At 36.1% G+C, this 14,888-nt stretch overlaps 1 protein-coding gene across 1 annotated transcript in view; it reads left to right on the forward strand.

The window, feature by feature from the left end:
* MTTP (microsomal triglyceride transfer protein) overlaps window positions 1-14,439 on the forward strand; it is a 39,966-nt gene extending 25,527 nt beyond the window's left edge. The window contains exons 11-18 of the mRNA XM_072405619.1: window positions 716-928; window positions 4,299-4,510; window positions 4,850-4,947; window positions 5,716-5,837; window positions 7,191-7,418; window positions 9,907-10,031; window positions 10,751-10,921; window positions 11,712-14,439. Of these exons, the coding sequence (XP_072261720.1) occupies window positions 716-928; window positions 4,299-4,510; window positions 4,850-4,947; window positions 5,716-5,837; window positions 7,191-7,418; window positions 9,907-10,031; window positions 10,751-10,921; window positions 11,712-11,877 (1,335 nt within the window). The 3' untranslated portion in view covers window positions 11,878-14,439. The remainder of the gene's footprint in view (window positions 1-715; window positions 929-4,298; window positions 4,511-4,849; window positions 4,948-5,715; window positions 5,838-7,190; window positions 7,419-9,906; window positions 10,032-10,750; window positions 10,922-11,711) is intronic.
* The last annotated feature ends 449 nt before the right edge of the window (window positions 14,440-14,888 follow it).

Below are 14,888 nucleotides of genomic sequence, written 5' to 3' on the forward strand. Positions count from 1 at the left end.
AACAGAATACAGTCTTTGTCCCAGAAAACAGACGCCATGTTCAATATTTCTTTGGCCTCGGGGACCCACTGTGGCGCCATTCCTTTTGACTGTTCCTTGGTTTCCTTTCCTTTGGTTCCTTGGCATGCCTAGGATAGTGATGATAACAAACCCAACACGCTCCCGTGAGATGTCAAGTATCTGGGCTATCTTTTTTGTGGATATTCACCAGTCCTCAATAATCAGCTCATGGGGAGCATTGCAGGTTGCCGGTTCCGGTTGATTTTGGGGGGCGCCCACTGCGGGGCTCATCTTCAACCGTGAAATGCCCAGTCCTGAAACGAGATATCCAGGTTTTGACAGTGCAGTAGGAAGGACAGTTCTCCCCCAGTGTTTGTGACATCTCACTGTGAATGTCCTTTGCTGACTTTCCCTGGACAAACAAAAACTTCATGACGGCCCTTAACTCCAACGACGGAAAACTTGCTTGTGCCTCTGTCATTACAGCTTCTCACTAAAAAAAAAAAACAGTTTTAAGAATTGCAAAGACCTAATATTTGCACAGTTGCATGCAAAAAAATAAGGCTGTCATATGCCCCCACACTCACTTTTTTATTTCATTTGTAAGGGGGCAAACTTCTCAGCACCCCCTTGTATAACTAGTTAGACAATTGATAAGGATTATACATTGCACAGTGTGTTTTAAAATATATATTCTGCATTGTTTAAATTACAGGCAGTTCAGGAAGCAAAGAAATTAATCTTGGATGGTTTACAAAAGGCAGACAAACCTTCTGATATCAAAGCATACCTTTTAGCCCTGAAAAATGCCAATCTGCCGGAAGGGATTCCACTGCTGCTGAAATATTCAGAATCTGGAGAGGGACCTGTCAGCAGCACGGCTATCAGTGCTCTTCAGAAATATGACATCTCATTAATCACCGATGAGGTAAAAAACTCTTCAGACTGTCATTCTGCACATATGCAATCTACCTGTTGTATACAGATAAATAATAATGCACAATAAGATTTTAATAACTGAAGTACAGATTTTTCACTGCAGTACACAGCCCTAAACTAATACACTGTCAATGGATAAAGATTACCGATGAGATTTAGACATACAGTTTAGTGAAATTAAAAAGGTGTTAAAAATTATTTCATAATAATGCATGAAAAATAAAAACAGAAATACATAAAAATGACACCATTCAACAAAAGCTGTTCCTGTGCAGTTTAAATTAGGAAAGTTAAAATCTCAAAATTTGCAAACAACACTGATTCTACAAGCGAAGCCGTGATATATAAGTTATAATTATCAGTGCCATGTAATGACAAAGTGAAAACAGAATTTTTGACAACTTTGTATATGTAATGAAAAGAAAAAAATAAAATATCACATTTAAATGAGTATTTAGCTAAACAGAAGTTTCTCCTTGTTTGGAATTTGCAAAAGAGCACCTGAAGGACTTTCAGACTGTGGAAAATAAGATTATCTGGTCTTTTGAAACACAGATTGAACTGTTTAGCCTCAATTCTAAATGTTGTTTCTGGGAAAACCAGGCACCACTCTCCACCTTCCCAATACTATCGCAACATGCCAAAGCATGGTGGTGGCAGCATTTTGCTGTGGGGGTGTTTTTTTCAGCAGTAGGGACTGGGAGACTGGTTGGGGTTGAGAGAAAGCCGAATGGAGCAAAGTACAGAGATACTCTTTAATAAAAACCTGTTCCACAGTGCTCAGGACCTCAGACTGGGCTAACTTTCCTACATGATGATGACCCAAAGCACACAGGGAAGACAACACAGGGGTGGCTTAGGGACAACTCTGTAAATGTCCTAGAGTGGCCCAACCAGGGCCTTGACTTAAACGCTATTGAACATCTCTGGAGTGACCTAAAAATGGCTGTACACCGATGGTCCCTATCCATCCTGATTGAGCTTAAGAGGATTTAAAAGAAGAATGGCAGAATATCCCCTAATCAAAGTGTACCAAGCTTGTTGCATCATACCCAAAATAGGCTGTAATTGCTGCCAAAGGAGCCTTAACTAAGTGCCAGGTAAAAGGTCTGAATATAAACATTTTATTTTAATTTTTTTTAATGAAAAATTACTAAATTGTATTCAAATCTGTTTTCACTTTGTCAATATGGGGTACTGAGTGTAGATTAATGATGAATTAAACAAGTAAAGGTTAGAAAATTTACCCTCTCTTTCTGTATGTATGAATGACAAAACAAGAAGTAACCTGGATTTCATAAATGTTAAGCAACAAATGCTTTAGGTGTTATTGTTGTTTTTATTTTGTTTTTTTGGTGAGTTTTTTGCGTCACCATGACAGGAATTAAGGAAAAACATCCCCGATGATTGTCATAAAAAGCAATAAAAATTTGACAGAGGAGACTTAGAGACTACTTATTAGCTACACAGGCATCCATACCCACCTAGTGCTGGGGATGGGTCTAACATTACACATTTTTTTGACTTGTCTGAATCTGAGACATACATAGGAGAGCCTAAATCATCAGCTATAAATTTATGAGTTTTACATTAATAATGATTTCATGCAAAAAGAGAATTTGTCTGAGTAACAGGGATGCAAATACTAAAATCCGAAAAGTCTGATTATATTACAAAGAATATCTGCATTAACCTGAATACATATGCCTCCTGGTTCTGGCTTAAACAAATAATGTATTGTGCTTACCACCTTTATTCATCAATTAGCTTTGCAGGACATGCTAAACAATTACCCAAATCCTATATTATTCCTTAATGATTTAGACTTTAGAATCAAAGACAGGTATAGCAGGGCTAATCTGTTTGCCAAATGACAGGTACAATAACATTGGATGAAAACTAAATTTTCCTAAATTCCAAGTTCCAGTTCAAGGTCAAAATAGTCCTGATCTGTATTAGAATCAGTTCTGATGAGAATGTGAGAGTAGGGCCTTAGGTGAGTTTTACAATGGTTCTATCATCCCCTAGATAAAGCGAGCTAAACAAGTTTAAAAAAAAAAAAAAACACTTTTACCCAGAGTTCAGCTTTAGACCTTTTTACCTTTAGATATGAGGAATCAATTATACTTGCTGATGTATCTGATATATACATGAATGTATATAAAATGATACTGAGTTAGTTATTTTATGTTAAAATATATATAGAAAAGAAAAATCTACATGTAAGAAGTAACCTTTACCTTATAATAAGAAAAAATACTTTTTATATGGGTATTTGTGCTGTTTACTAGCAAACATTCTTTCCTGTTGACCTTAGAGTTAATTTGGTGGTTAGGCACTGCCACTAAAGGTCAAAGGCTGGTGACAATTAAAAAAGAAGCTTGATTATTTAGAGTCTGTGTGTTTCTTTGTAGTATTCCTTTAACGATATCATTAAATGCTGAGTATGTGTATTTATATTTGGCCACTGGAAGAATGGTATGGTTACGTTGATAATAAAACCTAAAGCTTATAAAGATAGTGTTACTAGCATTAACAACTTCCAATTTTGCCTTTATTATGTTTGTGATTTATTCCCTTGGGTCCATTTTTTAAAAATGAAAGTTTTAACACTAGTCAATAAAATAATTAAATGTGAATATAACTTTAAAAACAAAATGTAAATAAATAAATACACAGTGACAAATGTTAACTTACCAAGCAATGTTGATGAAAATACATTTTTATTTTAAACTATATCTACACTCAAAAAGTGGGGATTAGTAATAAATATCTAGAAATGTTTAACGAAGCATTACCCTGAAAATAATTTTGTCTCACCCTTTTGTCTTTCTTCACAAAAGCAGCACATTACTGTGCCTAGATCGTCCTGTGTCTTTAGCTTCATAGCTGTATAACTTCAGTATGAGATCTAAGGCAATGCTGAGATTTCATGCAGTCACTACTGAGCTGCTCATGGTTCTTGTTGTTGGAGCGAAAGCTGTACTGTATGCAGCAGTACAAGGATGTACAAGCTTTTACTATTTATTTTGCATGGATTTCCTTCTCCTGCTACTTTTCGAATTCTACCTCCTCTCATCAAATCACCACTCATCAGAGGGGCAGCTTTGACATGACAGAGCAAAGCCCCTGCTTATGAAATGTCTACCTATGCATAGAGACACAGTCTGGAACAATAACATAATAAATCAATAATAGGGAAAAATCAGCTTCAGTGAGATCACGCGTAATGATGGTCCTTTGTCCTCTGCTTGTCTTTTTAGCTCATCTTTCACTGTACAGGTAATTTTTATGTGTAAGTATCAGTTACTATATTTGTATCCATTGCAAGTAACCGAAGTTCTTTTTTCTTAAATTAGGTTAAAAAGGTAATGAATCGCATCTACCACCAGAACCATAGAATACATGAAAAAACAATAAGGACATCTGCAGCATCTATAATACTGAACAGCAACCCAACATACATGGAAGTAAAAAATCTTTTACTTTCTATTGGGCAACTTCCACTAGAAATGAACAAGTACATGCTCTCTGTGTTCCAAGATATTCTTCATTTTCAGAAGCCTGCCAGGTACTACAAATCATGACAAATCAGTGGACCAGTTCTAGCATAGTGAAAGAGGATTATTCACTGGGCAACTGGGGCGATTAAGGTTCATACTTTAAAACTTATTGTTCTTAAATAAGGACTATAGAACTACAAATTTACTAGATAAGAGGCTTCTAGTTAATCCGTAGTTTTTTTCTAGTTTATTGTACTAGTTAATTCACATAGAGGTACTAAAAGTAGACATAGTAAAGCAATAAATAAAATGCAGTAACATGTAATTTTTATTTTGAAGGATGCTTAAAGTTTTTTGTATAATGAAAATGCTTTAACATTCTAAGCATATACATTGTTTGCTTTCAGTAAAGTTATTCGTCAAGTTTTAAAGGATATGTATGTTCATAACTATGACCGCTTCTCCAAGCCTGGCTCCTCGTCTGCCTATTCTGGATATATTACACGTATGTATCATATTGAAAGATGTGTAAAAGCTTTAATGCTTTCTTTAAATGTAAATTGGAAAAAACAGTACATCCCCCCCAATATATTAATATTTCCCCACCGTAAATAAAGAAAATATATGTTGATTTCACCAGAAATTAAGTGATTTTTCTTCATATTTTTAATGCCATTTAGAATTTCACATCTAATTTTATATCATCTGCTTTCCTCTGGTTATAGAATGAGCTTCCTGATTTTGTTCATGCTTCTGTAAATAAAGCTGAACTAAATATAAAATTCAGATTCAGTTCTGGCAGCCCCGGGGATCACAGAATACATCCTGCACTGAGCTGCGCATGCGTGTATTTTAAAAGGAGGCTTTGAACAGACAAGTATGTTTTATTACAGAAGGGACATCACTTGTACCTTTTGTAATAAAAATCCTACCTGTTTGCAATTTTGAAAGGTGGAGCTTTAGTTTCACTTTTTCAGCTCACCAACAGATAAAACTAGAAAGGATTCTTGGAGAAAAAAATAAATGCTTGTTTCCCTATGCCAACTGCCATCTCACTGGTGGCTTCCATAGTTGTAATTGTTGTTGTTATGCGTGTAATTCAACTAGTGATAAATATTCTCAATTTTTAAAATTAGCAGTGTTGCATTTACCCCTTTTGAAGGTAACCCGCAGAAGGGGTAACCACTGGGACACTTTATATGGAGTACATTATTTTGATTCTGCTCATTAGCTATTATTTTGATTTTTTAATGAATATTCCCAATTCATTCAGGTGGTCCTGACTCAGTAACAACATATAGTTTTGACATCCTCTATTCGGGTTCGGGCATTCTAAGAAGAAGCAATATGGATACCTTTGTCTATTCCAAAAACACTGCACTTCATGGCATTCAGGTACCTAAATGCAAAGTCAATGTTTATTTCATGCGCAAACTTTTTTTTTTGGTGTTTTGGATAAAGTAAGAAATGCCTATACCCCTTATTTGTTTTTTGCTGGCCTTGTCCCCACCATTTAAGCCTGCAATTTATACCGATGACATATGGAGAAAGAAAGTGAAGGTACAATTCGATAAGTTGTCCCTAGATAAGAAGTGAGAGGAAATTTTCCAATTGGGACACTTGTAACAGGGATAACTGTCTAAAAGTGGATCCCTTCATTGTTGCAGATTTTCTCTAACACCTGTTGTGTCTCCAGAACAAGTTAAGGAAGTTAAGGTTTAATGAAATTTCCCTATGTAGCAAACATAGCCAAAAAAACGTCCAGGAGTATTTAATCTTCTCTATCCTACGTGTTGGCTTTACATAAAGTTTAAATATTTACTGGTATTTTTGATAATATGGTGTGGTGTCCAGTATGCTATGTTCCTTCAAGATGTGTTGCCTGATATGTCATATCTCATGCTGTCAGCACCTCAACACCTGAAATGTAGCCTGGGGCCTGCAAAACTGTATGTCTAACAGGAGAAAAGATGAAAGAAATGCACCTTTGTAATAAATCACATGGTTTTCCTTTATTTCCTTTTTTGGTATTAAATATTATTTTTATTTTACTGCATGTATTTTTGCATGTCACCCTTTGTAGGTGCCCAAACTGTTCCTTTATAATTCCCTAGGATTTTCTGGAATCTCTGGTTCTTTATCCTGTTTAATTTTTGTTTGTCCCATTATTTTCGTTTAGCAAAACACATCTCTATACATCTAAATACATATTGCTTGAAGAGTTGATTCGTGCCTCCTGCTTTAAGTTGTTGTTTAAGTTGAGGTTCGGACTCAAGTGTCAAATGCTATATCTTTTGGCAGTGCAGTAATATTAAGGGGATTTAATTTATATTATGAAAGTCTTAGAAAGTGTCAATATAGAGGGATTGTCTACCTTCAGAATATTATCCAATTGCCTGCAGGAGTACAGGGCCTGCAGTGCTGAGAGGTGCAGCATGATGGGCTGTGCCGTGTTCCAGGCCACCTTCCTTGTGTACTGACAGCAGGCTGGGGCTATTTGAAATGTGGAAGCAACAAGTTGGGCAGCCCCAGTGCTGCAGGAGAATCAGAAAAAAAAAAGAATGTGGAGCTGGTGCCTGGTGTTGGCAACATACCTGTTGCTGCTACAACATATAAATGCTTTTTGAAACACTGGTTACTTTACATGTCTGATCGTGCAGAATTGTGATAGGGCATTTAGCCTGTGAAGTCAGTTTTAAATCCAATACTATTTTAATATATTTTTTACCAATATTTTGTTTATTTTAGGTTGCTATTGAAGCACAAGGGCTTGAAACCCTAATAGCTGCAACTGCTGATGAAGGGGAGGAAGACCTGGAGTCCTTTGCTGGAATGTCGGCCCTCTTGTTTGATGTCCAGCTCCGTCCTGTAACCTTTTTCCAGGGTTATAGTGATTTAATGTCAAAAATGTTCTCCTCAACTGGTAAACCAATAAATGCAGTGAAAGGTCTAGTGCTTCTAACAGATCATTTTGAGGTAATAATGCTTAAAACTTTAAATCACTGAGATTTATAAATACTTTAAAGGTGTTCCTGCCGTACATTTGTGTTGTCCACAGTTTTATCTGTACCTGATATACTACACACTGATGTTAAAGTATACTGTACATCTCCAGCACTTACTAAATGTCATCTCATATTGCACTCCAACATGCTATCCCCCTTCACACATGCCTAGATTTCGCAAGCATACATGTTTTCACTCTACATTTCATATTGGCTCAACAACGGCTCACAGTATTGCATTTCACCAATCTAGTAACCCTGTCCTACAGTCTGTCTGATTTATTTGGGTGGGATTATTTGTTATTATTATGATTATCACTCTAGGTATTTTATTGGGCTGCCCACGCTGGCCCACTGGTTTATTGTGTCATTAAAATAGTCTGTGCTGCATCCAATAAATTCAAGCATTTTTATGTACAGTTAGCCTTACTCAGCATAATGAGCCCAATTTATTAAAACTCTCCAAGGCTGGAGAAGATACAGTTTCAACAGTGAACCCGGGTGATCCAGCAAACTTGAAATAGATTTCTTAAAAGTCATTTGCAGTTTGTTGCCAAATGTTTTCAATCCTGGACCAGATCCATTCAAGGTTTGGTGGATTGCTCAGGTTCACTGGTGAAAGTGTGTCTTCTCTGGCTTTAATAAATTAGACCCAATATTTATGTGATTATGTTGTAAATTACACAGTTTTAGGCATCATCTCCTAGTAATATGACTGGCAGGCCCCCTGCATGTAAATGATTACATGTTGGTTTGGTAGGTGTGGTTTGAATGTTTTGGATATTTTAGGTCTGCATTTCGTTACATTACTTCATGGGTGGATACAAACTACTTAATATCCCACAACTTCTTTCACCTGTAGATTGGGGTAGTTGAGGCAAAATGTTGCTACAAGCTTGAGATAGGCAGCTCTTGTATTTTTTAATGTGGCCTTAACCTTTGCTTCCTAGAAATCTGTCAATCTTACCAGTTTGATACCAGGTGTAATTATATGTACACCAGTAGATTAAGTAGGTTCTGCTTTTAATTCACAAAACTGTATATATTAGCAAAATCTAACATGCCAACTCAAACCTCGTGAAAAAACAGTGTTAGAGAGTTACCATTACCTAAAGTACTTATATGAGATATTGGAAAAAGGTTTGCAGATTGGGGCCACATAAAATAGTGCATGGAGACAGACGAATGGCCTTGGGAGGGATGCTTCATGTAAACTGAGGTCACAGTGAGGCCAAGAGACAATTCACATGGAAAGATAGCATGAACAATATATCCTGTAGTCTATTTGACTGTAATCAAACCATTCTCCATAGAATTATTAAGTTATATAAAGTATGAAATTCAAATTGGGTGGGATTCAAAATAAGGAGGAATGCAAAAGTAATGGTTTGTCCCATTGAGAGCTTGTAAATTAGAAACAGCTTCATGTAGTTTTTTTTTATTTCTTTAATTAAAGAAAAAAATGATTCCGGGGGCACGTGTGCCCCAAGTCCATAAAGCATCCCTCTGGAATCTGACTTGCAAAAGAAGGAAGGGGGAAAATGTAGCCCCCTTCCCGATAACAAAACCAGTGTGGCCCCAGGGTTGTGGTGGTCTAGGGATGGGGAGTTTATGAGAACCTGAAAGCCCCCAGATATCCACATTTTCATCCTCGGGAATGAGTGCAGGGTGCACAGCACCCTTAACCTATTCCCAGAAAGGTCAAATCTGTCCTAAAAATACCAAAATCACACAACAGAAAACAAGTCTTTATTATTCTTTAAAAGGTAATATTTACCTAATGTCTAAATATGAGATCCTATGACAATTGATCCAGCTCCTGTTATTGTGTACTGTTCAGCAAATTAAGCAAGTAATCAGCTGAAGACAGATGTCCTCAACTTGCCCCTAGCTGGATTGGCTTAAGACAATGACCATTGCTCCACCATGTTTAGCTCCTGTCATTGTTCACCCAATCCATCCACCAATGACAACTGTCATAGTTCAGCAGCCTCATTGGCTAAGCCCTGATTTACCTGTCATTGACAATGTGGAGTGGGTCCTAGCCAAACGAGCTGCCATTGTTCGGCAGCCTACTATACCTGTTGGTGAGCGTAATATCAGTTCTAAACTTGGATTGTTCATATTCTGCATTCCAAGGTCAAAATGGCTCTGACCAGAATCAGAATTGACTTTGATCTATCCTAACTACTAGAAGGAAATTACTTAGATAACTTAGACAAAATAAGTTGCCCTTGCAGAAAAACTCCACACAGTTGCAGTAATATATCAAGTATTAAGTTGACTGTACCTTGCTGTGAGGTGTGTAGCAGAAAGAAAGAAATAAAGAAGATCAGCACATTTTTGTATGTTTCTGTAAAACATGAATTATTTTGCAATAATATAATACTGTATAGAGGTTTCACTTCCCCTCCTCCATCTTTCCCAATAATAATTAGACTGTACCATTACTTTTTTAGACTATTCAGTTGCAGTCTGGGCTACAGGCCACTGCAGAGTTCCAGGGTGGACTGGCTATTGATATCTCAGGAGGAATCGATATCAGCCTGTGGTATCGAGAATGCAAAACCACTGTTAATAACCGGTAAGATATACGTTATCATGCTCTGTATAAAACAGATATGTGCAAGAAAACAAAACTTCCTTTTTCCTATGCAGTAACATATTATTTTGCAAATATTTTTGGAGAACACAGGCTCAAACAAAAAGATATCGCTCTTATTTGACAAGTCCGTGCAAAGTGCATTAAAGATATCAACCAATTTGGATTGCACCTTTCATCACTTTAGTGTTGTGAGGATAACAGAAGAAGCTGCCGTAACAGAGAATACTTTGCACATCGCATTTTAACCTCATAAATCAAAGGCCCAATTAATGCACCTACTTTGTAGAACATAAGAAATGTTATATATTGCCTATTTATTATTGACCTATTTGTAAGCTATAGATGACACTGCAGTGCTCAGATATGTACACAAATATTTTTTCCATGGGGCATAATTACAACATAACCTTTTCAGCCTCCTGACCAATTTTTCCTAACATTTGATGCATTACAAAGTCATTTGGTTTAGCCTGAAATATTGATTTCATGTTTTTCCCCACATATAATATAGCATCTTTTTGTATTTAGATAAAATTGAAAAGGTTGGAACATCTGACAGATTTTTTCTACTATGTTCCTATGAGGGTTTATTCACTAAATTTGCTGACCCAAGATACAGAAAAGGAAGTGAGATATTGTTAAATTTTCAGATTTCCTCCAACACTTAATTTAAACTCTGTTTCTTTATGTTTCTACAGTGGAGCATTAGTCATCAAAGGCAACATAACCGTCGATTCAGGATTTGCAAATGCTGGCATGGAAACTCGCCTTGAAACAAACTCTTCCTTTAACATTATTTCAACAGTGAAGTTTTCAACATATCCATTTTTGGTGTGCATGCAAATAGACCAAGGAGAATTCCCAATCAGGTAATGTATTGTTTAGATAGATACCATAGATACCATATAGATAGATAGAACAATCCCCTGTATACCTCAAAATGTTTACATATTTATCCTCATGTACATAATAGTAAATAATAATTTCTGCAAAAGAATAATACAAACTTCTTGTACACAATACTTGCAAGCTTTAAAACAACTCTGTTGCTATGATAAACGTTTCAAATAACTTTTTTGCTGCAAACATAGTAATACCTTAAACACTCCCACTTCCAATACTTTCAGTCTCTGCTGTAGTAAAAAGAAACCACCAACTGGAATCTTTAGAATGTAGGAGTGTCAGATTCTTGATCTCCTGCTGATTTTACTCAGTGGGTCGATACACCAACCCAAGTGTCACTAATGTAAGTTGTAGTGATGTAGGGGCGGGTGGGAGAAACCACAATGCACAATGGGGGACCAAGAAATTAACACTCCCAGAAGTTTTGGATTCTGAAGATTCTTCAGTCGATGGCCTTCCTCATTACACAAGCATGGGAAGAAGAAGAGTTTTTTAAATCTTGTTTGCAGGGAACACGTTGTTTTGGAAATGTATTTTAGGAGCAGAGATGCTTTAAAATAATGTTTCTGTAAGCAATATGTTTAATAGTCCACAATGGAAGTCAAAGCAAACAATTTCCAACAGTAGGTGAATGCTGTTTTTTGTAAAAATTACTGCAGCTTTAGTTATAAATTTTGACACATGAAATTTTAAAAAGTATCTATTTTGTCCAGAATTTTAAAAAATAATAATTGTATCTTTGATACCAATTTGCAGGCGGGTTGTCACCAAATATGAAAGACTGCCCTGTGGCAAGTCATTTGTGTCTCGCAAAGGAAAAGTACAGACTGGTGCAGGTGCTGAGCTTCCTCTTCATCAAGAAAACTCCAACATGTGCAGGGAAGTGTTTGCAGACCAAGATTCCTCAGACAGCTGGTTCTAAAGGTTACCATATACATTCCATTTTGCTGAACCAGTGGCACTCAATGGAGGGTTGTGTATGTACTGTATGTGTTAGGTGCATGCATAAAGTTTACATATTTACATGTATTTAAGTCATTTGTAGAGTGTTAAGCAATAAAGAAATTGTTGATGTTGTTCAGGGATTTACAACTGTCTATCCTTCCCCTGGAATTATGTAAAGAATTAGTATTCTTTTAGTAAAATGAAAGTTCCACCAGGGCCTGGCCCTAGACTCCTTTACAAATTACTCTCTGTTGGATGTAAAATGTACCTGTAAAAAAAAACAAAAAAAGAGTCTGCCATGTTGCTGTCCATGATACCACCATTCTTTCTAAGAAAATTCATGGGTAATGCAGAGCAGTAGAAATCTGGCAAGAAGACACTCCAGTCCATTGAAAGAGCGTCTTTTTCACTTTAGCTGCTCTGTATTCCCCTAAGATCTAGCTGGAAGGAGTGGGACATCAATCCCAACTTGTAGGTGGGAGACAGCTATAGAGTAAGTATAAACTCTTTTTTTATAACCGCTACATTTCACACCTACAAATAGTAGATTATTTGTGACAATGAAGGAGACATTGACAATGTAAGTGGACCTTGATTTTTCATGCAGGTTCCAGTTCAGGTTCAAAGAAGTGCAGAAAGGATACCTTCTGGCTACTTGCCAAAGATAATTGATTTGTCTTATTACAGAAACCTAGCTATTCTGCATTTGTTCTAAACAATAACTATTGTAAAATGAATATGATGGCAGTTTTAGTCTCCATTGATTATAATTGGTTTATTTAGAAAATATATTTAGAGTCATATTTAAGTTTGAATACAAATTTATTGTCCAGTAGAGTTTCCTGTTGTGTGTGCCATTTTTAGCTGGTGTACTGTCTAGACTTGCAAACCATCAAATGTTTTCAAATAGCAACATAAACTGAGTGTATCCCAGTTATCCTTGCTAATGTTAGCTACATGAATTACTGTGTGTTTTTGTTTAGTCAAATGTTCCATAGAGATTCATTTTATACTTTATGGAAGATTTGTATCCAATTATAATAAAAAAAATTTTTTTAACATGTATGTCTCAGGAATGCATAAACGCAGTATTGCTTCAGTGCAATATGCGCTACAGTTTCATAGTGGCAGTGTTTAAAATAAGCAACATTTCCGAGGCAAAAGGTTGCAGGGATAAATCGGCCTAAGTAGCTAAAAGGAAAAGTGGGTAAAAAGTGCAACATGGGGGAAAAAAAGTGATTTAGGTAATTTTGTTCAAAATGACACTGTACCCCAAAACACTAGATCAAAAATTGACTATCAAAAATATATTATTTTTCAATGTGTAATGCTTTATTCTCTACTCAGTGTGGGATTTATTTATAATAGAGTAACAGCAATAAATTTATTTGTACCCAGCCACATAAATATATATCAGTGTTTCTTAACCACTGTCCCTAGGGTTCCTCCAGTACTTGCTAGAGGTTCCTTGTGCAATGAGCAATTTTTGCCTCTCATGTCAGTAAACTGACACCAATAATATTTTTTGCTCTTTGTAAGCATGACATTCTTCCCACTGGACACCAATATAAGGGGCATTCATTGCACTGACCACCACACTAATGTACTGTGAGTTGTAGATACAGAAATTACAGCAGGGGTTCCCTTAAAATTATCCCTAACACTGATATATACATATGTATCATGTACGTTAATAAATTATTTGGATACAGTTTATCACTGTAAAAGCAACTTAGATTATTGGAACAATAAGCACATACCAAGTGTAACATGAACTAAAGAAATTTGAAAATAAATTAAACTGAAACTTGCTTCCGACTTTGTCAAACCAGTACTTGTTAAGAAGTAATTAAAAAATGAAAACTGAAAATGTTTAAATTGCATTGCCCTGTCACACTATTTTAAAAAATGTAATTTTTGTAGGCTTCATTATTTTCAATATACTGCAATCTGCCTCAGTCTAGACAAAAATGTTTCATTCTCTCCCTCCTGGGATAGCCACATCTTATATCCCAGTAGGCTACTGAAGAAGAATAAAGTATGGAAGACAGATCTGGGGCCAGGGCATTGTGGACGACTGCAAGAAAAATAGGAATAGGCAGCCAGCAAAGAGAATTTTTTTTTTTTTTTTTTGCAGGTCCACATTTAATCCCGTGCTATGCTATTTCTTCAGCGATTTTTTCATTAGTTCAGACAATAATAACTATTCTAATCTATCTAAACATTCATATTGATTGTGAACTTGGAACTAGAAATTTGGATACTGTTTCCTTAGAAGAACTTTAAAAGCAGTATGACAGTTTTTTACGCTTAATGCAAGTTCTGTCACTTTTCAGACAATGTTTTGCTAACCTCGCAAAACTACAATTAGGGGAAGCCAAACTGAACTACCTTCTTCCATCTACCTACTGAACATCTTCTCAAACCACAAACTTTTTTCCAAATATCCCCTTCTAGCAAATCAATGATGTTATGATTTCCCAAATTGTGACCAAAACGTCACCAGTATTGTCTTTAATAAAATTCTGAAAACCTATAAGTTCCCTGGTCCTGTCAGTTTTTTAGCCTTATTCTATAAGACGTTTGCTCCTCTTCTAGCTCCTTACCTGTTCCAGTTTTTAATGCCTTCAAGGATATCCAGAACCACCTTGCTTCCTCTCTGCTGGTATACATTATCATAATCCCCCAATTTGGCAAAGGCTGTCTAGATCAAAACAACTATGGACTAATATTTTAAATTAATTTTAGCTTTAGGTTTTTGGAAGTTGATGAATATTTTACTTGCAAGAATTTATTCACCATGAGCAGTAGAAGTTTGTACCTCAAACTATATTTAATTTATATTATGCAAACCACTTGCATCTCTTCTGCTGTCACTTAACTTGCAAACACATGGCGGTATGAGGGCCCCTCTCCTGGTCAAGCGTTGTGAAATTTGATCACCTTACTTCCCTAATGAATGCCCCCTCTTCCCCATCTTTTTCATTC

This window comes from Pyxicephalus adspersus, chromosome 3 (genome assembly GCF_032062135.1).
Source record: "Pyxicephalus adspersus chromosome 3, UCB_Pads_2.0, whole genome shotgun sequence".
In the NCBI taxonomy this organism is placed as follows: Eukaryota; Metazoa; Chordata; class Amphibia; order Anura; family Pyxicephalidae; genus Pyxicephalus; species Pyxicephalus adspersus.